General features: G+C 41.4%; 2 protein-coding genes across 2 annotated transcripts in view; one reads left to right on the top strand and one right to left on the bottom strand.

The window, feature by feature from the left end:
• UROC1 (urocanate hydratase 1) overlaps window positions 1-18,567 on the bottom strand; it is a 41,502-nt gene extending 22,935 nt beyond the window's left edge. Inside the window, exons 1-8 of the mRNA XM_032698978.1 lie at window positions 18,269-18,567; window positions 11,406-11,536; window positions 8,759-8,852; window positions 8,048-8,107; window positions 4,948-5,076; window positions 4,228-4,289; window positions 3,215-3,281; window positions 2,506-2,649 (exon numbers count right to left, since the gene is read on the bottom strand). Coding sequence (XP_032554869.1) covers window positions 2,506-2,649; window positions 3,215-3,281; window positions 4,228-4,289; window positions 4,948-5,076; window positions 8,048-8,107; window positions 8,759-8,852; window positions 11,406-11,536; window positions 18,269-18,394 — 813 coding nt within the window. The 5' untranslated portion in view covers window positions 18,395-18,567. The remainder of the gene's footprint in view (window positions 1-2,505; window positions 2,650-3,214; window positions 3,282-4,227; window positions 4,290-4,947; window positions 5,077-8,047; window positions 8,108-8,758; window positions 8,853-11,405; window positions 11,537-18,268) is intronic.
• Window positions 18,568-20,918: 2,351 nt separating this feature from the next.
• Window positions 20,919-23,728, top strand: part of LOC116792495 (netrin-4-like) — a 48,064-nt gene continuing 45,254 nt past the window's right edge. The window contains exon 1 of the mRNA XM_032699474.1: window positions 20,919-21,848. Within this exon, the coding sequence (XP_032555365.1) occupies window positions 21,782-21,848 (67 nt within the window). The 5' untranslated portion in view covers window positions 20,919-21,781. The remainder of the gene's footprint in view (window positions 21,849-23,728) is intronic.

Genomic DNA, 23,728 nt, shown 5'->3' with positions numbered 1-23,728 from the left:
TTATGATAATAACAGTGTCACTGCCAATGGAATTATTCAATAAAGTCAGGTGCCGTGGGGGACAGCTTCTTTTGAGTTATTTAAATCAGCGCAGGAGGAAAGATATTAAGTGGTCTGTATGAATTACAGGAATTGGGTTCATTTAAATCCCCACATAACACAGATCAGATCTATTTAAGTTTTACCACATCCTACATATTTTACTTTAGCCCTCTCTGCCATTCTTAGTCCTGCACAGACTTGCCAGCATACTCAAGAAAACTAGCTTCCTTTGAAACACACTTTTAAAAATATGCTCATTTTTCATCAGCATCTCAGTAGTTTTAAAAAATTGCATAAAGCTGATGGCCAAATGTTACCTCCAATGTAACCCCAGAGAGCCCAGTGCAGCTCCAAGGAGACAGTCTGGCCCTCCTCGCAATTATTTCATAAAATTACAATCTGCTTCCTGTCAAACAGAAGAGGTAAAAGACTTGCACCATTAATCCCTTCTGTCAGAGCTTCGTAAGCCCTGGCTGACAAAGCGATACCTCTTGCACAATTCAATGCCATTTGCATAAATAGTTTCTTAAACAAATAATATGTACATATGTATGGTTATCCACATGTGCTCCTGAGACTCATTTCCGACAAGGATCATCTCACAGGAGATAAAAAACAGGCGATATTCAGTCTCCTGAACAAAATCATCTGCAGCCGTAGAGATGAAAAGGACAAAGGAGAGCCGTGAACAGCACTCACAGGAGTCTTGCCTTTGTATTCCAGCATTTGAGAGATCATGATGACAGAAGTCTGAATAAAGATAATTTATTCATTAATAATTTATTCAATAGTAAATTGAATAAATTTATTTCGTCTGCAGAGGGTATCTGAGGAGATCTCAAATACACACAAGACTCACATGCCAACAAAACCACTTTTGCACCACTGTTGTAAAGCAGATGAAGCCCCAGCCTTCCATGAACAAGACTTGAGCTGAGCAGAGCAGTCAGGTTTACTGCACACCATGTGGGCAGTCTGACCCATTATGTTTTGAAGTTTAATTGTGGCTACTACAGGTCAGGTTGCAATATTCTTATCCTTTCTATTGCAATGTGACATGGCCACAACAGAGGGTTCCCAGTGAACCCTGTAAAGTCTATAAATGACTTTAGCTGACAAGGCTAAACTCCCATTTCATTCAGCTCTGACTGGAGTTCAGAGTTCTCAAAAATCCCTCTTCCTCTGCAGCAGTAACAACATCCCATCACCCACAGATACTCAGGAAAGCTCAATGTATTTTGTTCAATTCTGTATCTGCTCCATCAATTCTGTATCTGCTCTGAATTCCAAGACAGTCATGATGAAAGAAATGTGTGGAAATGTTTATGTTTCTCAATAATCAACATCATTAAAAATAGTCACTACCATTTTCACAGAATTGCAGAGCAACAATCTCTTTTAAAAGCTGTGGCAATGTTTCTGTAGTCCATCCTTCCATCTGATTGTTAGAACAGAACCCTGTGATAAGATTAGGAGCTGAAAAAGGCAGGTATTGGGAGCACCTAATGTTACTTTCTTATGTGAAAATGTATTTCACTCAAAACATACAGGTATATATGCTTTCCCAAATTATTATATTGGTGTTGTGCATTAGATATACCCGAGGATATCTGTGGATCCAGTGGATCCTGTTACCCACTATTGCGATTGCTTGGGCATTAGCACTCTTTGAATCCCAAATCATTATTAGATTGTCTTTGTTTATGGGAGGAAATAACTGGGCTGTTTCAACATATTTAGAACAGAGAAACATTACATCAGGATGAGAGACTCTGTTCAAAGAATATATACTGTGGAAGAGCTTCAGAAACAAAGGAAATGGTACTACAGGACTTCTCCATCAGCATTTTCTCTCAGCAGAACTTACCTTCTTTCTCAGCAAACTGCAATTCTCATAAGTGCTTGTGATTTGCCTCAGAAGCCCACTTAAAAAATCCCATTGACCTCAAGGAATGGCAATACTAAGCAACTTCATTAGGCTCAATCTTGATGAGTGAACCACACCAACATTTTTAATGAGTACTTTCTGTTGCACCTGATAAGGGTGCCAGAGGCTTTAAAGATTAATCAAAGTTAAATATCATAATTATTACCTTTATAACATAGACTATTTTTGGCATAAGAGAATACAGGAATTCTCACAGGAATTGCCTGTAGAAGTTCCACCTTTTCACACATGAAATGAGGGTAGTTCAAGCACTGAGAGCTCATCTAACAGCATCATTCTTCATTATTTGTGAAGCAGTCATAATATCCTTGCAGTCTGATCCAGTGAGTGTATGAATAGAGAGAAATAGCATTGAAAAATGCTAAGCAATGAAAAGGACAGACAGATCTTAGAAAAGAGCATCTTTCTTGAGTTTTTGTCAGGGTTACTTGAGGAACATGTCAGATCAGAAGACTGTGGGCTCTGATTCAGCACATGAAGGAGAGAAGACAGAACAAAAGTAGTATTGCTCTCACCTCTGCAATGATCCCCACACACCCAGCAATGACTGCAGCCTTTGCTTGAGCCCCACTCATCCCTCCAAGACCAGAAGTCACAAACACCTTCCCAGACAGGTCTTCTGCCTTCAAGTAGCGACGGCCTGCATTGAGCACTGTGAGCTGCACACAGCAAATAGAGCAATCACCAGGAGATATTTCCTCTGGAGTCCCTTAAATTTAAAGATCTTCTGTTCCTTTTGCAAACAGACAAACTCTGTGGTCACTGAACGTGTGAACAGTTTTAATCTTTTAAGAAGGAAACATGTTACAAAATGATGTTATGAAACCATCTGTCCTGATTATGTTTATTTCTCTCACCATGAAATAGAATAATCAGTGCTTCCCAATATGCTACTCTCGAGGTATAGGGACTTGCTAAGGATGGCAAGGAAAACAGCCAAGAAAAGATTGTTATAGAACACATTTGGTCAATTGGTACTTCATGTATTGTAGCTAAATATGAGCTCAAATTGAGACTTTGACTGCAAATCCCTTCAGGTCTGTGCTCTAGATAACATGTATCTAAGTGAAAAAACACTAATTGTTTAAGGAGCAGGCAATGAGAATTTCTTTAGTAGCCAGAACATCCCCTCACCACAGCCCAACTCACTCCAGTCACCAGACACTATGGGAGAAAGCCTCCTCCAAAACATACTGACAAATAGACCTTTCCCCAGTTTCTTACCACTGTCCCGTGTACTATTCCCTGAGGCCCAATGTAGCAGTAGCTCCCTGCAGTCATCTGACCATACCTAGGGACAGCAATGAACACTGTGAGACCACATCTTCCTCAGGCTGGAATGAGTTCTGTACTCCACATGTTTTCAGTATAACCAAAAAAAAACCTCTGTGTTTTGATTTGTTGTTAAAGGTCTGCTATTATCAAATTCACATATTGATGAAGTTTTGACATTAGCAATGCACCAACATGTTTTCAGAAGAGTGCTTAGCTGATTTAATTGAGTTCAAAACTGCATCAATCAAAAGCTGAGGGTAAAGTTGCCTTGGAATTTAACACAGTGACTAGGACACAAGGACACTCCTTTTCACCTCATTGGCACATTTATGCCATTGGTTTTCAGTGCCGCTTGTGCTTCTAAGACACATAGTTGTCTTTGAAGTTTTTGGCTTAAAATGTTTGTTCACATTTCTGTTAAAGTCCCAGAGGAGGGAGACAGCTCTCCAGCTGTTTTAATTTATTCTCTCCATGGTACCCAAATGTGTAATAATCTTGTGCTCATCAACTAGATTAACAGTAGTTTGTAAAAATGTAAAAAAGTATGTAAAAATCATTTTAAAAAAGATAATTTTCTACTTCAAAGTTTCTCTTAGCCTGAAAGAATGTTTCATGATTTATATTTTCCATAAATTGCAAAACAACCTCTGCAAAGTGGAACTAGCCAGCGCTATAAGTGGTTTATGATTAAGGCTTCAGGCTGCCATTCAGCCAAGTCTCTCACATAAACCTAATATTAATTCCTGGCAGACCTCAATTACATCCTTATATATGTGGCTGAACATAACTCAAACTCCAAAGTAATTCCACTTAAGTATGCATTAATGCTTTGCAGCATCAGGAATTTATGCAGCACAGTTGAAATCCATCTGCATTAGAAATTTTAACCAGCTACTGCTTGATGTCTGAATTACATTTTAGTCAAGTATTTGATACATTTTAATAGTGAGCTATCTTCTTACATTGTTACTCCCAAAGCAAACATCTTCTCATATTCATCTCTGGAGGAATAGTTGGGAATAACCTAAGAAAACAATCAAAATAGAACCCAGATAAGCAAATTAGAGATTTAAACAGGTTTTTTTGACAGCCCACATTTCTCTAACTATGGTCACACACATAGAAAAACAGGAGAAGTAATTCAGGTGTTTTATTTCATGCCTTCTAGTATCAAAAAAAAAAAAAAAAAAAAAGAAAAAAAAAAAGAAGTCCAGTCTTGCTGGCACTTTGACTGCCATGCAAAAACTAGCCTGCAGGGAGAGAGATATTGAATGGCTCAAAAGACTGGCAATAAACCAGTACTTTCACTTGTCCAGCTTGCCTTCCAAGCAAAGCAGTCCAGATATCTGAGCCTCTGATTAATAATCATCTTTTTGCTTACTGAGAGCTTTTAAATCTTCCAAACTGAGCCTAGCTGAACTGTTTTGGTCAAGAACATGTACAACTCAGACTCAGTAAGAACAGAAGTTGTCTGATAAAGACAGGATTGTTTCCTCCATCACTGCAGATGAGCACATAGGAGATGAATGCAACTGAACTGGAAAAAATGCTGCAGAATTTAGCCCCCAAATTCTCCCATATGTTGTTGTAAATGTGGATAATACGAATCATACTTTAATTCAGCCAGTACTTGAAAATTAAACAGGAGAGGAGGTAAAAGAAAACAAGATGCTAATACCTACCATGCCATTAGTAATGATTAACCGAGGAGCACGGGGATGGCTGGGGAAGAGTCCCAGAGGATGCCCACTGTACATTACTAGTGTTTGCTCTTCTGTCATCTCTGACAAGTAGTGCATTACCAACCAGAACTGAAAGGAAAAGCAAGGAAAAGAAGGAGTCTGCTTCCATCTTACATTTATGGGCTTTTTGTGAAGCTGCTAAACTTTGAGAATGAAAGCAGCTATAGACATAACGAGGTGTACTCACATATGGAATAACAGCCACAACACATTCTTGCTTTTAATAAAGTCCTTTAAGAGATATCACTCAGCAGGAAACATAAATCATCAACTAGCAAAAGCCTGAATAAGTTCCAGAATAATTTGTCCAGTAGAAACCCCAGAAATCCCTCACTTTTAAAACCATTCTAATTTTATCTTGAGGTTAAACATTTGGATCTGGCACTTTTCTGGCAATGTTTCTGAAGTCACACTACAAAATTTTCCCTATCAAATTTATTAAATACTCATGCTTTTTGTTGATCCTAACCTGAATTTCAGCATCTTCTAATGCTTGTTTTCTGTTCAATAAATGGCTATTACAATGTGCACTTAAAAATGAAGTGGTTTTTCTTCTCAAATAAAAATTTATGCTTTCATTCTGGACACTGAAGAAACACCTTGATACACCCAGGAACATACAAATAAATACATCTCAACTCTGTATGCATAATTCAAAAGTTACTCTTGATGAATGCCAAAAAGTACACTTTGATCACCTAAGCTTACTATAAATTTAACTCATGCATCATTGTCTATGACAAAGCCCATTATATTCCACAGGACTTTTAGTATGTGACAACTAGACCTGAGAGAAGCTTTCCCATGCAATATTGGAATTCAATAATTACTTGAAATTGGAGTTTCTGTAGAGACACAGAAACAAAGTATCAGTGACAAATAAACAAACCCAGTTGTCATGGGCACTTAAGCTCTGTAGTTGTGGCTTTGATCTGAATTCAAAATGGTACAGATTTGAGGCTAGTCCTTTCTAATTCAGTCAATTTCCCAAGTTGCAAGTTAAAGTGAACAGGAAAAAGTTAATAGAGTTACTGTTCCTTTTATATTTTAGTTTTGTTTCATGAGAAATGCTGAACAATCAAGTTCTGGTTGTAGGATAGAACAGGTTGAACTCTCAACTCTTTAGCAATCTGGGGAAAACATTCTAATAAAACTAGAAGCTGTGAGATAAATACATCTTTTTCCATTGAAAGGCATAAGTAGTAACAAGGAAGCAAAATCTTGAAAGCCTTTCAGAGCTTAAAGAGAAGGTATGCTGTCTGCAGGCTTGTAAAGTTAGCTCTGGATATAGTTCTCTCATTTGAAATTATCCAGAAGAAAAGCACAAGTCTACATGGATTATATAAACCAAACTGAACTTTTTCCCTAGGAATTCAGCAACGATAATTTTTTTTAAACATGATGTTTTCAAGCTACAAAGAGAATAAAATGTTCTGTGGCAACTGAATCATTCATGTGATTGTTACTCTAAGCAGGCAAAACAAAAAATGTTTTGTTTGTTGTGCTGTGAAACAACTGCAGGTCATAGGTCTGGCTTGGATGAGAACAAGGGAAAAGAGAACATTTCTGACTTTGGCAGCAATTCTACCTCACCTTACAGCCCAGCATCTGCCTAAGGAATGTCAGGCCAATAAGGCCACTATATAAAATGCTGGCACTGCTCACCTCAGAAATTCTGTAACACTCATGTAGTCAACAGGCAACAGTTAAATGGCATTTACTAATTGATACACAGAATAAAGAAATGGTGTGGATTGCCATTGCACCTTTGTTTCAAAAAAAGTCAGAACAGTTTTGCCTCAAAAATCTACCTAAGTCTTCCATTTAACTTCCATTTACCAGATCGGGAAACTGAAGTATGAATTTTAACCACAAATGAAAACCCCCTCACTGGGAAGAATCCCTGGGTCTCTCAGTCCCATGCTTATGGTGAGGAATCCGTTCCTCTCCCCTAACTAGGAACTTCATTTGCACATCAGTTGTGCTGGGATTCTTTAATAAGTAAGAGGCCAGATTCAGATAGAGCCACAACAAGGTGCATGTGTGATCCTTCATGGCAGAAGCTGGCTCCTTCAGTCAGCTTTTGCTTATGTAAGCTACAGAATCAGAAATTAAGACCTTCCCAGCGCTCAGGAGTGACGTTGCCCTCCACAGTGTGATGTAGCTTTCTACAGGCCCATTGCAAAATTCAAAAGTGTATTTCCACCTGCCCCCACTCTGTGGCCTTGGGGCACCCAGAGGCTGGAGGCACCATGTGGGTTTGGCATTCACAGTAACCACATCCGTGCCTACCCACAGACACTCAGGATGGTGGTTCATTCAATGTTCCTCCTGCCACCACACACCTGCAGAGCATTCAGACAGAGCCTTTTTTTTTCCTCTTAAGACAATAAATTTGGCCCACAAAATCATAATTCTAAATATGCTGCTGATTCCAAAGATCTCCTGCAAATGCTTCCTACATGCATTTTGCAGATTAAAGTGAGTGTATTTATTGACCTTTTTTATATAGGAGAACAGAGATTATGCAACCACAACTTAAAACACCCTAGCTTTGATTTTAGAGAGACTTTTACTCACCTGTCATTACTCTTAGAAGATCAGGGTTCATAGTAAAGTGCACCATGAACTGGCCAGCTAGCACAAATATTTACAGCTAATCTGATTTGCTAGGAAAAAAAGACTGAAAATTGCACTTTCTTAAATCAAAGCCTTATTTTTATTCCACTACTTGTGAAAAATGTTGCAAAAGTAACACTTTTGCAAGACAAGGCTGATCTTTATATCATCATACACAGTTTGGTATGTTCATGGTATCATGTTTAGTATTTCTGTTGGGCTGTCTGTGCTCTCCTCACTAAATAAAGCTCTCTCCATCTATGCAGTTCCCAACTGAGCATTCCTCTATCCAAACAGGATGTTTTGGAGTGTTTGGAGGCAACGACTGCCAAAAACTATCCCAAACTGCTTAAGCAGAATGTGCATGGGGGAGGGTGAAACTGGTTTTACTAAGCAAGCTGCAAAACCAGCACTGTCCTACCTGTGCCCAGTTGCTGAAGACCTGCCCGTTTCCTCCATAAGTGACAAGCTCCTGAGGAAACTGAAAAAGACAATTTAACAATCAGGCAAGCACTTTTCTAAAACCTCTCACTGTATCTCTGAGCTATTTTTGTCATCTCAGTAATAAATCTTTTCTAGAGTTTATTGCATCAAAACCCTCTAGGTTCTTGAAATCAGAAAGTAACATCATGAAAGTGGTAAATTAAGAAAAAAAAAGAGTATTATTTTTCAAAATTAGGTGTTTATTACTGTAACAACAGTATTTTGGATGCAGGATGTTACAAAGTGATTCCTCGATTGCAGTTTCTGTATCAGACAAGCAGCTCTATAAACTCACTAAAGAGGGAACGTGTGAGCTCGTGGTTTGGTTGCCACTGGCATTCATAGCTTGGAGGAGTTTAAGACCAGCAGGGCACAGCTGCATGGCCTCTCCCCTGCCATTTGCAACAAGGTACCTTACGCTGAGTGGTGCTTTGGTCCTGTGATCCCCTATCTGTCCCTGAGGGATGAGCTTCCAAAGATACAGGAAGCATCAGCACTAATTTTTCAGGGTAAGTTGTAGAAGCACTGTACCATGAGCTGAGCTCCTGTATGTCTAATTTTTTTAGTATTTATGTGACAGCACATACAGGAAGTATCTCGCAGATTTGCTGCTGCTCTATGAATCCAGCTCCCTTTCACTGCCCCTTACCTGAGCCACTGAGGGATCCAGATTATTCATGATCATCAACATAATGGCAGCAGCTGATTTGGTCTTGCAAGGATATTCTCCTATGGGGTATGCTCTGAAAGGGTAGTCACAAAAATTTAGAAGAAACACTCCAACTCACAACAAACACCACAGATATATCCCTGCATGCCAGGGATATTCAAACTTGTTTAAGTTGCAGGCTTTTATTCAGAAGGGAAGGGGGGAAAGAAAGAAAAAAAAAAAACAAAGTGCAGATCTGGAATTACATATGTACCTTAACAGGTAAATCACATTTTAACTATTATCAGAACTAAACAAAACCAATAAATTTTAATCAACTTATCATTTGCTAATCATAATTGATAAATATGGTGGCCAAGAACTCATGGCTTTTTACCTAGATTTTTTTTTGGGGGGGAGGAGTTGATGGAACTGGCCTCTAATACAGAGGCCAAGGCCAAGCAGCTAAATCCTGCAATGCCAAGGGAAACAGCAGCAATGGAAATTGCCTTCAGGCTCATCAACCCTTTTTATTTAAGATACTATCTAAGGCTTGAGTTTCAGGCTCAAAGAAGCTCTCAAAAACTGAACTAGTTAGGAGAAATATGGACCTTTTTACTAGGATACACTTCATCTAGAAAGTTGAGAGGTGAGGCATGGGAAATACAAATATATTCCAAGTCAGGTTTCCTGGCACTAATGTGCTGCAATCATCTCATTGTTATCCTCCACCATCTGTTTGTCATATGAAATTGCCCTAAAACTTCTGCTCTGGGATTTGTACTGTAGCTGTTCAGGGCAGGGACTGTTCCTTTGCTGTGTTTGCACAGGTCTTAGTACAATTGTGCTGAGGTCTCTAAGGTGTGACACCAAAAGAAAGTATAACCACACATGAAGAGTTTTACGCCTTCCTTTTCCCTAAGCAACACCACCATTACAGATGCTGGAAATTCCTAAAGGTGGATTAGGATCATTTGCCATGGATTCTAAGAGATCTTCCTTTTTTTGGACCACAGATCTTCAGTTGCTGGGCCCTTGTTTTGTGCAGGGAAGACAGTTACACTGAAAAGGTTCAACTAAGGAGTGCCAACTACAAACAAAAAAATCGGACATCCGCTGTCCAGCTCACGAGCCAGGATCTGGAACATATATTCTACAGATTTAGCAAATGGGCTCTTCCCATGATCACATTCATTGTATTCTAGCTTTTTGCATCAGGATGCTAAAACAAATGCCTTATACTCATTGCCAAACCTTTGAGTTTTTCCGCAATGCTTTTTTTATTAGTGATTTCTGCTTTTCTAAACTTGATGTGATAAAACAGGATTTCTGTGGAATGATACCAATTCATCAAAAGGACATATTTACACATAATATTGCTCAGAACATAAGAAACCCAACTTTCAGTTATCAGCTGAGTGTGCTGGCGTGGAATTATGGCTGTTAAATGCAGCTGTATTCCCTGGACATACACAACAAAAATCAAATATTACCAGAATACAGAGAACAAAAGGCATTTTCTTATCCTGAGACTGCAATAACCTATTAGAAATTGCTCAGTGAAATGGTCACAAATAAGAAATACTTGAAGCTATCAAAGAATCACTGATAGCATTATTGGAAACAAGCTGGTGGACTGTCTCATCCAAGCCTACTTGGAAGGTGTCATCATCTGTAGTTTAGTACTAGGGTCCTCTGAAGTCCAGCTCTGCAATATCTTTTAGACAGTCTTCCAGTTGCCCTGCTCTTAGCAGAATTCTGCAGGATCTGGTCCCAAGCTAAAATTGACTGCATAGAAACATGGATGTGTGTGGAAATCAGAGTTGCTTTATTCAGGTTTCTCTACAGACATTAACCAGGCCCCTGTTGATGCAAAAACAAATCAAAGAGTCTAAAAAAAGCAACTATCCCCTGGCAGCCCTCACTAAAACTGTTCTGCTTCACAAACATTAGCCTCAGCAGACCTAGAATGAAGTGATGGTCCAAGACCAACAGGCACAGCATATTACAAACCAGGGTCACATACAGGTTCCAGTGGAAAAAAAATTTACTCTCTTGCTTTTGTGCCCAGAAAGCCTTCTCCGCTCTGAGAGCACAGATAACCCAACCAGGCACTCACAGCAGGTCTCCATTCACTCATCTGGTTTTGCCTCCTGGTTCAGTTGAGATGTGACTTGCAGCAGCTCAGGACGATTGCAAGTTTTCTGTCAAGTTTCTGATTGGAGGTATCTGCCCTAGAAACCAAGACTTGCCATGGGGTAGAGTCTTTGAGATCCCTGTGTGTGGTAAATCTGGAATTACCAAGCACACAACCTCTCTCAATCCCTTCCCTGTGTTGAGTGGTGCTGAGCTTTCCAGCAGTGAGGCTGCCCTGGCCCTGCCACAGCCTATCCAGAAGGATGCACACTGCTTCCCTATCAGTCCCATGGAGCATCCCAAAACATCTAGTAGCCTTCCCCTGGAAATGAAACCACTGCAATGCACAGAACATCTGAATTATCAGATGATGAGCTTCATTGTTATGGTAGGACAAATTCTACAAGAGGTGAATTAGGACACAGCAATTCCACTATTTAACGGTCAGTTCCACAGGTGAAAGCTGGTAAACAATGGCAGCCAAATACAATGTGAACCATCCAGGCCTTACCTCATCTCAATATCTGGGAAGAATCTGTACATGTAGATATGGCCATGGAGCCTGAGTTCTTCAGCAAATTCCGGTGCCAGCTTCTTTTGCACTTCAGGTGGGAAATAACGCAAGGCATTGCGCAAAGCCAGCTGCCAAAGGGAAAAGAAAAAAGAGAAAAAACAAGGTAAAAGAGAAATGGAGGTAAGTGGGTGGCCCAAACTTTAATCAGACTCAGCTGGAAGCCTGACAGCCACCACAAGGACAATGCAATTCAAAAGGCCAAGCTCACACCAGGGGAGCTGCATTCCCAATTTCCTGCTGAAGCGTTTCTACCTGCGTTTTTCCTTGTAGATTAATTGCAGTAAGCATGTAACCATCCTCTTCCCACCTGTGCCCCTAAATCTGCATGGAGACACCTTGGAGATTTGGGAAGTGCTCAATCCTATCCATATCAGACACAGATGAATTCCGTCTCACAGTGCTAGAGGGCACTGAACTATCAAGGACATCATCATTCAGAAATCCTTAAAAGTGAGACTCTAAACTCCTTAGAGACACTGAAGACCCTACTGTACTTTCCATTCAAAAGGGATCTTAGCCCAGATTTTTGTGACGTGCTCCCAGATGAAGACATTCTTGGGCTAAGTTTTATTGAAGATTCACTTCATTTAGCACCCTAATGTATTGCAGAGGGTGGTGGTTTGCATTATTTTATTGATGCTACATATATCACTTCCAAATTAGCTAAAATGATTACTAGGCACTCAAATTCTGCAGATGATACTACGTGGCTTTTACTCCTTATTGCCTTCAAAGACATTAGTCTTGGTTTGTAAAGTACAGTATGTCCTTTTGGATGAAAGAAACCATAAATAAATCATTATCTTTACAACAGTCTGTTAAGTCATGTCTCTATATTATGTATTTCATTTGATTAAAACCATAAAGAGAACAAAGATTTTGTCATCTTTAAATAGCCTGTTTCATGCAAAGATCTTGTAAGTTCCCTGACAAATGGCAACACCATCCAAATGACTTTTAGTTGAAAAGATTCACAAATCATATGGAATTTCACGTCTTCATTAGGCCAATTTTTCATGGCTAGGCTTTGTGAACGAAGATTTGGGATAGGCTCTATCCACATTTATTACAAGCACACTGGTGGCTAATGAGGCCAATACGAGATAGACATGTCCAATTGCAAAAGGCACAGTAGAAAGACTCCTTTTAATGTCTGTGGAAAGGACAGAAATGGATCAGGTTTGCTTCTAAGTCTGCTAACAGCTCAGTTTTTGAGAGGGCTGAGGAGAGCACAGATAACCCCTGTTTGTGACTCCTGCTGTTTGCACTTCAGTTATCAAGGGTCTTATGGAGGCAGTGAAGGGATGGGCTGTAGTACAGACATCTAGAACAACTACCCCGTCCAGGTATCCTCACCATCCACCCTGGTAAGCAGTCCTGAAAAAGCTCTGTAAAGCCCTCAGCTCAGTAATGGAACTCCTCACTCACCCTGACTGTGCTCTGGCTCTTATGGCTGAAGCTCTCCAGCCCCTTCATTTGAGCACACTGGGCTCACATACCTTAGAGCACCCTGAAAGAACAATATCTCTAAATCTAAAATGCTTCAGACTAAGAGAGGCTTTTGTTGGCACACTTGCTACTGAGCAGGCATTCACCTTCACAGATCAGCTGATTTACACCAGCTAAGGATCAGACCAGTAAAACCTTACAAGTTAGATGTACAAATCCACACAGAGAATCATGGGGGAAAACCTATTTACCAGATGAGGAAATGCAAATTTTATCTTCTAATACCACTTTGTTCTTCTCCAGTCAGGTTTTTCAAGGGCATGTTATTAATAAGCACAAAAACCCAAGCTGCACCCACACCACAACAAAACGCACAGGGATTTCCAAAGTCAGTCTCAGAGGTGAGCAGCCATCACAGGGGGTTTTAGATCTAAAAAATTTCTAAAGTACAAATAAAACCATCTGCACCCCTTGGTTTTCCAAAAGGCAAAGATTGGTATTTTGGCTGCCTTGAGAACTACACAGAACTATAAGGATGTGTTTTTTGTTTTCAGTGTGGCAAGGATCACCCACAATCTTTGATCAATACATTATTCATATTAAAACAAAACTGATGGGCAAATATTTTTCTTCACCCTAAAAATACAAGCAAGAAAAACCTGGTATGATTTTCAAATAAATTCACTTAGATTGAGCCTCTGTCCTATTAGTGTTACACATTAGCAGCAGCCTGAATTTTGATGATGGAAACATTAATGAAACATGAACTTGAATGTTACATGAAGGGTGGGAAGGGCACCTTGCACAGACAATAGAGATCTTGTAAAAGAGGACTAAGACTATGACTTGTTAAGCTTAACTGAATGAAGGTGATATTTGATTGCTGTCTTACTGCAGGATAAATGTCAAAGCAAGAAGGAGCTTCAGGAAAGTACTGGAAGAGGAATAAATACCTGTGAATTACCTGTAAAAGTATAGTCTCGGAATTAGAGGAATTTAAGTATAAGAGATTCTGAAACACTCTCTCAACAAAAGAGCTGGGGCACTCAAAAAGATGAAGCCTGATTGCTTTATGAAAGGGCAATTGCCATGTGCATGGGGAAGAATTCTACATATTCATTATTGAGTCAAACTGAATAACCTGAGAAGGGCACTCAAGGAGCAAATTCAAATAGGCTGCTCATTATGCTTTTCTGGAAAGACAATACATTTCATTAAAGCACCATAAAAAAACATTATTCTACTGTTTAAGTAGGATTGATTTACCTATAACTGACATATTGCATTCTGCATATTATCGTGCATTTTATATTAGGTGTTCTTTCTGTTCATAGCTTCCACTGACAGAAGCTTAAGCTGCATGTGCTCAGTACCTCTGAAAAATGGGGTCTGGAGTTCATTCATGTCTTAAAAAATATTAATTGCAGTTATACTGCTGAGCCTGATAGGCAGTTTAAAAAAAAACGCTGCTCTGAATTTGCAGAGTTACTGATTTAAATCAGCTCAGTGCAATGTAAGCACCAGATGCAAAATCTTCCTCTTAGATCTGCCAGCTGGAGCTACCATTTGGTTCTTGCATTTCAGCTCTAGTCACTATTAGGGTGTCTTTTTTTTATTCCCTGGCATTTATATAGTAAAACATGATTCTGCTGCTATTTAATCAATATTTAGACCTCTCAGTGTCAACAAAGTATAGTCAAAACAATCCACAAAATTCTACTCCAATTGATCAGCTGAAAATATCTTTGTTGGGGGGTTCTCTTGAGAAATCAAGTAAATCAGACTCTTTGTTAATTGGCATTTCTTGAAGAACCAATGCCTCTTCAGAAGGAATGTCAGTCATTCCCATTTTCTAAGAAGATCATCAGAACTTCCAGTTTAAGACTCTTGAGATACTCAAACATTAAGGTTTGCAATCTCCCTGCTTACTGAGGGAAAGGGAAGCATAAGGAGAGGAAGTGATGAGCTTAACTCTGCAACGATTTTCTTCTTAGCCACTTTACCGATGGAGATGGTGTTCCCCTCCTACCTCTCATCTGCCTGAGGAGATCCAGGCCCAGAATCTTAGGTGGCACTATCCTCTAGACAGAAAGCAAGATCGTTTCACTTATTTCTCTTCCTAATGGGTCCCAGTTTCAATCAGCTCAGCTAGAAAGTAAACATGGAGATTCCTGACTGGCCATTGCTGTAAATGCCATACAAGCTGTGAAAGTTTAACCAAGTTCTTTATCATCCAGATGTTCCAAAACAGGAGCTTGTATGCTGACCTTCCCAAATCATATATAAACTTTTTAACCTGGCCTCATTGCTGGATGTGTAAAGGAATCATAGAGGTCAAACATCCTGCTTCTTCATCAGAAAACTGAAGAACGACTCCAGGTGCTAAGTGACCTTCCAGGCTCCAGCTTTCAGTTCATCATATTAAGATGTTACCAAGCAGCAAAGCTGCTCCCTAAGGGATAGGGAGCCAAGAAGAGCCAACACAGCCAGTGGGACAGGCACCTACCTCCCCAGCAAGGGTCCAGCCTCGTACCACCTGAGGGAGGTGAGCAGGGCAGCCCAGGGATGGCAGTCAGGTTCCATCAGGAGTCCAGGTCATCAGGCAAGAACTGGGTCATGTGCAGCTCCAAGGCCAAGCCAGGAGTGCAAGTCAGGACCAGGTCTGGCGATGGTTATCAGAGAGACAAACAGCCCAGAGATCACCAAAGAGGTTCATAGTGGTGAGTCAGCCCACAGGTTGGAGACTAGAGCAGTGAGAGCCCTGGCTGGGCACAGGGACACCCTGGGACAGGGACAGGGACAGGGACAGGGACAGGGACAGGGACAGGGACAGGGACAACTCCAGCATAGCCCAGACTAAAGACCCAGGCCTGAGCTTAAATGGAGCCCCTAAGCCTATGAGCAGAAGGTGTGGGTGGAGACCTCAGGAGAGGCTCATCAAGGTCATCAAGGCCCATTAGTGCTCCACCACATGTGATGCTGCATCAGGTGACAGATAACTCTGCTGGGTTTTTGGGGACTGTAACATGACTTGAAGATCCATAAGGGAATTGCTGTGTGGATCATTTTTCTAATCCTGAGCAACACTGAGAACATTCTTCCCAAGTTGCTCCAGCTTTATTGGGGTGTCAGTGAGTAATGAGCATGCAACATCCTTGTTCTGCAAAGGACACACCACGCATAGGTTTTAAGAGTAGTTTCTTTGTAGCATATTTACATTAAGATACAGATGCTGAGAAACAGAAAGCTAGGGTTTCCTGAGCTGTGGAGGGAGGGAAAGAGAGAGGATGTGGCTGTTTCAGGCCTCAGGCAAAGAATGCTGAAGGAAGAGAACTCAGGAAACATATAATCAGAATCAGTTCTGAGATATGGCTTGATTTATCCAAGAAGATTAAAGTTGGTATGATAGGAAGAATTAGATACTTCTTCAGCAAGTCCCAAAACACACAGTTCTTTATAAGTCTCACTTACAGGATTTCTATTATAACCACAAGAGGAGGCCCAAGAAAATAAAACATTGGCAGTGGTAAGGTTTATTATTGTAACAAGGACTAAAACTGGAATGAAGGCATATGAAAAGAGGGACAAATCCCAAGGAAATCAGCAGAGCATTATTAACTTCACTTCTGTCAAAGCTTCCTCTGAATATTTAAATTAGAAAATGAACACAGTGTCATAGATAAAGACAAGTCTTGCAATATGCTCAGCATTACACACTGTCAACAAAGTCTGGAAGCTGGTATCAAGACTTAAAAAGACCCTTGTAGACAGACAATCTTTCTGTCTACATGCTTTTCTAAGCATGGAACACCTTTTTAAAAAAAAGAGGTTTGACTTTTCAGGTATGAAAAAAATACCAGCTGAGCCTCTAACTCTGCTGAGAGTTTAGGCGGAGGATTAACTGTAAAATAAATCAGAAAGGAAGCTTTAAAACCTTCAACAGTCTAATAAAAATCCAACTAACATGACCTCTTATCACATGTAGGAGGCAAGATGGAGCAGTGAGAGAAGGATGTTACACAGCACACTGGAGGCAGGAAATCAGTCTACTGCCATCTTTCTCTAAAATTTAAAGGAGGCAAGAAAGTATTCCAGTTTCTATATAGGAAGTGAGAACTTTCTCTCCCTGGATAAAGAGTAAGGTTTGGCATCCTTTTCAGAGATGCTTTCTCCTCTCCTGCAACATGGACTCCTTCCTGCTATAGCAGACTTCTGGGGAAAAGTGATTTAGCAAGGAATAAAACAGAGATGATTGGCAACATTCTGACATGCAGCGAAAATCACTCCCCACTCCTTTATCTTAACAGCCATCACCACAGCCCTCTCTGCACACCGAGTAGCCACACTTCACGTGTCTGGGCTGTCCCAGGCACAGACAGGATGCCTCAGCCGTGAATGCTTCTGACATTGAAGTGAACCCTTGCTGGATATCTCACAGCTGTTGCTCTTTCTACCCTTTGACTAGACTCTCCTCTGCTTGTGGAAGTGGACTTAGAAAGAATTTGACTGCTGATGCCAGTGGGGAACTCCCACGAAGGCAAGGAAGTAGTGAGCAACTTGTTAGTGGGGAAGGAGCTTCTGTGTTCTGACCAGAATGTCACAGTGTAAGTGATGTTACATGTGATGAAGCACAGACTTTGAAACTAAGGAACCCACCTTATTCTCTCCCACACAAATTCCTAAGGATCTCTACCCATTGACTATTATTTTCTGCTGATGATTTTTTTTAGTCTCAAACATGAAATAATGCAATGGTTACTTTACTGTGTACGTAGAGTATTCAAACAAAAAGAGACAGGAAAATAATTACGCAACTAAAGACAAATAATCAACTTAACTCCTTACAAACTTGCCTAAATTGTAGGATGCCCAGACTACTGATTAAAATAGATCATCTTCGGATATTTTATGCAAATATGCAGATGTGTAGCTGCTACCATGGTGCTGATCACCTGTGATGTTTATTGTATCGGAGGGGTTAGCTATCATTCCCATACATATGCAGTGCTTTTGCAACAGCATTCGGAATTTCATCTTCAAGGGACAATGCTGGATTGACAGCACCGAAGTCTAATGCCTCTTGTTTAGCCATTTAAAGTCATGGAAGCTGTTGTGCAGCAAATCTCTTCCATATCAACCTGCTTATTCTGGAGGAGGAAGAAAGGAAACAAGCAGAAGAGCAATCCAGTACTTTGTCCCATTACACAATGAATTATATAACACCAAGGAAATACATTTGCTAGAAAGCTGGGTGTATGCTCAGAAAAGCTTTTGAGACAAACAGGTCTGCTGTCCCAACCTGCATTTATCTGAAAGAAAGAGAAGTGAGGCCCTGTGAAATCTCTAGTTACCTTTTTCTCCTGAGCAGTGAGATTGGGGGTTCTCACGGGTGCATGGGGTATTCCTTTTCTCCGACCTTTGTTTTCAGGCAAAGGGTTTAGAGGAAGGCCACGGCAGATTTCCTTCAAGCTGGTCATTGCTGAGGAAATACGAGGAAGAAAGGCAAGGCAAACTGGAGAGGTGCAAGGAACAGGAGGTACAAGGAAGGTGCAGGCAAGCAAGATGCTCAGTGATTCAAATGCACCACCACTCCAGGGTGATCCCAAAGAGGACAGCCTGTCCTCTGGCTTTTGCAAACAGGGCTGTCAAGCATAGAGGGCAGGTGGTACAGATGACACACCTCCCCCCTCTCTGTCATGCCATTGGCTCTTCCCTCCTCACCCAAAATGAATGATTCACAGTTTTGCCGTTTACTCTCTGAGCGCTTTGTCAATTGTCACTAGAGCAAACTCAGTCCCTTTCCAAAATATCCAACTCCCCCAGTGTCCCAGTGAGAGTCATGGACTGGAGCATGAACCTTGCCTGAGACCTCAATGATCGTATATTTACATTACTATAGTTTAGGAACTAACTGAAGTTAATAATTGTTATTCACACCACTGTTCATACACATTGTCCAGCTAAGATGGGCATTCTCTGTTTGACACCTCGAGTATGGGCTGTACCTCAGATCTCATCAATTTGTCTTCTAGACAATAGCAGTAGTCAATGATAACAGCAAAATTTTCCCCTTAGGTGTTAAGTCTTCTTAGCTCACAGGCATGAATGGATTTTCGCAGCATTACACTGGAAATGTACTCATTAGCACTGGTAGTGGGTTCCTCAAGACAGTCAGTAATTGGAAGAACGAAGGCTTTCCATTCTATGTCAGTTTTATGCCCTACAGTCAACAACTAGAAAGTCTTATGGTACTGCCATACAGGCATCACAGGTAAATGAATGTACTTAACTTTGATTTTCCACTTACCAGTGCAACATGAACTTTGCTCTCTATTTTAGGTTGTTGTTTAAATTACACAGCAGCTTCTTGACCTCTATTACATCTATTAAACTACAAGTGCCACAATTTAAGCCTTGTGAAATTAACTGGGAAAAGCATTTCAGTTAGGAATGAGGCTAAAACCTGCAAATAAAAAAATACAGCATTTCCCCACAAAGGCAGCAATCAACGAGCAATGACAACAAAGCACAATTATTAAATGACAGCCTCTCATTAATGTCAGATCCGCTTTAGCTCTGGGACATCCTGCACATCCCCAGCTCCCACTGAAGATGCTCGAGTTGAAAGAATTCATAACATCCCAGGGGAAATGAGCACAGAGCAGACTCAGACCCTCTGAAGGATACTGTCATTTACAGCAGGAGAATTTTGTTTTGTAATTAAACAGTATTTTAGCTGCTTTCAAACAAAAGGCAAAGACAAAAAGGAGAGGGAAAAGCCTCCATATTTCAAAGTTTTCTGTTTGGTTTTCATGTTAAAAACATGCCAAAAAAGAAAAGAAAGATAAGAGTGAAGTAAAAAAATTCTACACCAAAACCTAGCTAAATAACCCTGTCTTGTATAAACATTCCCACCCCAAAGGGAAATAAATCTTTCCTTTTTCTTCTTTGTATGACCTACATTCTTCAAATCCCTCTAAGGTCTGATCCTGCACACACATGAGCACAAGAATAACCCCATTTGCATTGGACTCCCCTCAGACCTGTTTCCTCTGTGACATGGAGCAGAAGTTATTGGCGTTATATTGATGAGAAACCTGAGGAAAGAGAGAATGAAGAAGTGGGAACGTACACCCTGAATTAATATTTGTTTCCTAGGGCTGAACACTTTCACCCCCTCATCACTACATGATGGAGTCTCTCTGAGTCCCCGAGAGCTTTGTGTTGGAGTTACTGAGTTCAGCTTCAGGGATTCTACCAGTGCAGACATCCCAGCTTCTCCAGGCAGTCACAAGTCCCCTCGCTGCCTGGCTTGTCCCAGCTCCTGCCAGTGGTTATGGAATGAAGCTGGTGCGTGTGCCCGCTTGTACACCACGGGAGCTTTACCTGAACCCGGCCACCCTCTCTCCCCAGGCCCGGGGGTGCGAGGGCCGTGTCCCCGGGGCTCGGGGCAGGTGTCATGTGCCGGGCGGGCTGGCAGAGGGTGCTGCAGGGACAGACGGACGAGGACGCGCACAGAAACACACGGACACACACGGGCTGCTGGAGGGGAGGATGCGGCTGGAAAAACAACACCCGCGACTGAGCCCAACCAGCACCAGCCCGGCCCAAGAGGAGGTGCGGAACGGACCTAAAAAAAAAAAAAAAAAAAAAAAAGGCACATATAAAGCCCAGGAAGAAGATCACACGTTTTAATAATCCCCTTTGCAGGCAGACAGGACCAGAGAACTGTCCGGTTAGGACCGAGAGATGTCCTAGAGGCTGAAGGGAGGCAGCGACAAAACTTGCAGATAACTAACCCGCCCTCGGGAGGGCAGGACCCCCCCACCCTAAGCCTTGCTGTAGCAGCAGGAAGGAAGGATTCTCCAGCCCCCTCTCTCTTTCCCCCTCTCGCCTGGGCACTGGGCATTGCACCTCCATCCCGGGAGAGCAGCCCCTGCCCACGCCTGCCCGCTGCCCCTCCCTGAGATCCGCAGCCCCCGCGTCGCGGTCAGGAGCCGGTCCAGCAGCAGAGACGGCCGGGGATTGCCCGGGCACCGGCCCCGGCGAGCTGGCGTTGGGTTTGTTTTCCACTCCCCTGGCGCTCGCTGTGTGAAGCAAATCCCTTGGAGGTGGGGGAGAAGCGGCTTCCGTGACAGCGGAGGGAGGAGGGAAATAAAATAAAATAAAACAAACCAAAATAAAAAGGGAGAAGAGCCAGGAAAGCACTTGCTTCTCATCATCTCTCAGGGAGCAAAGCCAACTCTGCTCTTCTTATGACCCTCTGCTGCAGGGAGCAAAGGGAGAGAAGGTACTGGGGGGCACCTCCTAACAAAGCAGGGTTCAGGCTGCCGGGACCCCCTCGCTACCCGGGGTAGCAGCAGCCTGCGGGAGGTGCGGGGAGGTAGGGAAGGTTGCCAGGGTGAACCCAGGCACAGTCAAACCGAAGCTCCACCAAAAGCAAGGAGCAGGAATGAAAGTTTCGAAATAGCATCCAAAGAAGCGCCAAGGACCGGACCGAGCAGAGCTCTCCGCCTCGCATCAGCCCTCGATGGTGCATCCGAGGCGCTGCGTCAGGGATGTGAACGTCCCCTGCCCGCTGCATGGAGAGGGGTAAAGGCACAGAAAAGCTTTGTTATTTATTTATTTATTGGAAGCAATGTATGGGTGACACCCAGAAGGCATCTGAGCCCTGAAAAAAGCCAAACCACCTCTGGACCTAAAGGAGAACAAGAAGAATGAGACAGCAGCCTTGACCCCTACACTGAGAGGAAGGTGAGCAGAAAGAAAGAAAGAAAATAGAGAAAAGCCATGCAAGCACCAAACCTGTAGATTACTGCGGGTCTTTTTTTGCTTCACTGAGGACAAATATTTTGCTGACAACCATGCAGCATAAAGGCATCATGCTGATTGTTTTCTTGGAATATTTTATTTCTGGCCATGGGGAAGCAGGTAAGCAAAATAAATCAATATTGCCATTCTGAAACAATTTATCCTAAATTTAACAAGGGGAAATGGGATAGAAATCAGCTCTGTTTGTTAAAAAAAAAATAAAAAATAAACAAATAAAATTTTTGGTTTAGATTGGGTTTTTACAAGGAATTTGTGTTAGTCAATATATATAAAAGCTTCTTATTCCCTGCAATAAACAGCTTTACAGTTCAGTCTCCTTCCAAAGACTTACAGGATGTACAGGTTCATACATCCTTACAAGAAAAAAGTGTATTAGTTTTGCAAACAAAAGAAAAGTAAGAGAAAAAGGAAGAGGTGGGCGGATTGAGATATGCTGGATGCTTGTTTTGAGGATGAAACACTGCCTTTCTAGGCAGGACAATAGTGAAATTACAACATCCTTGGATAGTATCAACATAGGAATCTGAATTATTCTCCTAATATTACTTAATATTGCATCATTAAAAATCAGAGATGCTGTTTAGGAATTCTTATCTATCCAGAACAGTCCATTCATTCATTGCATTCCCTGATTTAATAGTTAACAAGCAGTGGATAGGATTAAATTAGCATTAGAGAAAAATGCATTAGGACAGAAAGAGAAGTGGATTAGTTGTGTGTGTATACGTGGATGTACAAATACACATATGATACAGAAATGATACAGCTGCATATTTACATAGGGACCTAAAAATACCTGGATTATGATGGAGACAAATTCCTTAAAGGAAAGGAAGCAAAGCATTTTTTCTTTCTGCTGTGGTTTAATACATCTTTAAGTTTAAAAGGGTTAAGTTATGAAGGTCAGGTCACAAAAATAAAAATAATTATTGATAAAACAACAATACATCCTCAGTGAGTTTTCCTTTGAGATAATGTCTTGGGATCTCTCTTCCTGTACAGGAAAGCGTATCAGTGGTTTAAATTTCACCTGTATGCTCAGAGTATTAGGACAGGAACAACACTTCATGCAGTGATTTGAAAGCAATTGAAGTGCTCAGCTATCCTGCAAGCTCCAGCAGAGGCAGATCCCGATCAAGTTTATTCAGCTCAGATTATTCCCTTGCTAGAGCCCTTCCGATAACAGACATAGACTTCCATAACGGCAAGAGATTTTTTTCTTAAAAACTGAAAACAGCCCATAAATTTACACTCCTGTCATATTACCCAGTATCCCATTTGGGGGAAAGGCTGTCTGTCACAGCATGACAGAGAATGAGGGGAGGAGTACTTGTGCCTTAGTCAAATGTCTTATTTTGGGCATTTGCTGGTTTCCCAGGCTAGGTTATAAACTCCCTATAGGATGCATATGTTGACACATCACAGAAAGGTTACAGAGCTGTCTCGTAAAGTTGCTGACACTGTTGCAGAAGGCAGCCTGTTACAAAGTAGCCTAAATTTGCTCGGCATCCCATTCACTAACCGAAAACAAATCTTCAAGGAAATGCAGCCCCCAGCCGACTGCTTGGAAAGTGAATTTGAAGGGAGGGGGTGTGTTCTGTACGGAGCTAAACTTAGTCAGAATAATAGTGTAGGACATGGTGAATAGCAGCAAAACAACTGGATATTGAAGGTGATGCTGCTAAGGACTCAATGTCCCTTTAAATAAATATTTGGTGCTTGATCAAAAGGTTGCACTATCAGCCTGTGAAAGCGCAAGGCTTACCTGTTCATTTTTTATTCTTCTTTTAGAGCTGAGAGGTGTACAGAGAAGTATGTTTTTGGCATACTTCCTTAGGCTATACAGTAAACTCCCTTTTTAGCTCTATAGCTGATCCCTCCTGGTCAGAAATGAAACAAATTGATGGGGCAGTTGTTTGGGGAGTACATGACACATAATACTTGTGGGGAGTACAATATTTGCCTTCTGCCATCCCTGC

Source organism: Chiroxiphia lanceolata, chromosome 11 (assembly GCF_009829145.1).
Source record: "Chiroxiphia lanceolata isolate bChiLan1 chromosome 11, bChiLan1.pri, whole genome shotgun sequence".
NCBI lineage: Eukaryota > Metazoa > Chordata > Aves > Passeriformes > Pipridae > Chiroxiphia > Chiroxiphia lanceolata.
Note: the sequence above shows the minus strand (reverse complement) of the source record. Positions and strands in the feature narration are given on the sequence as shown.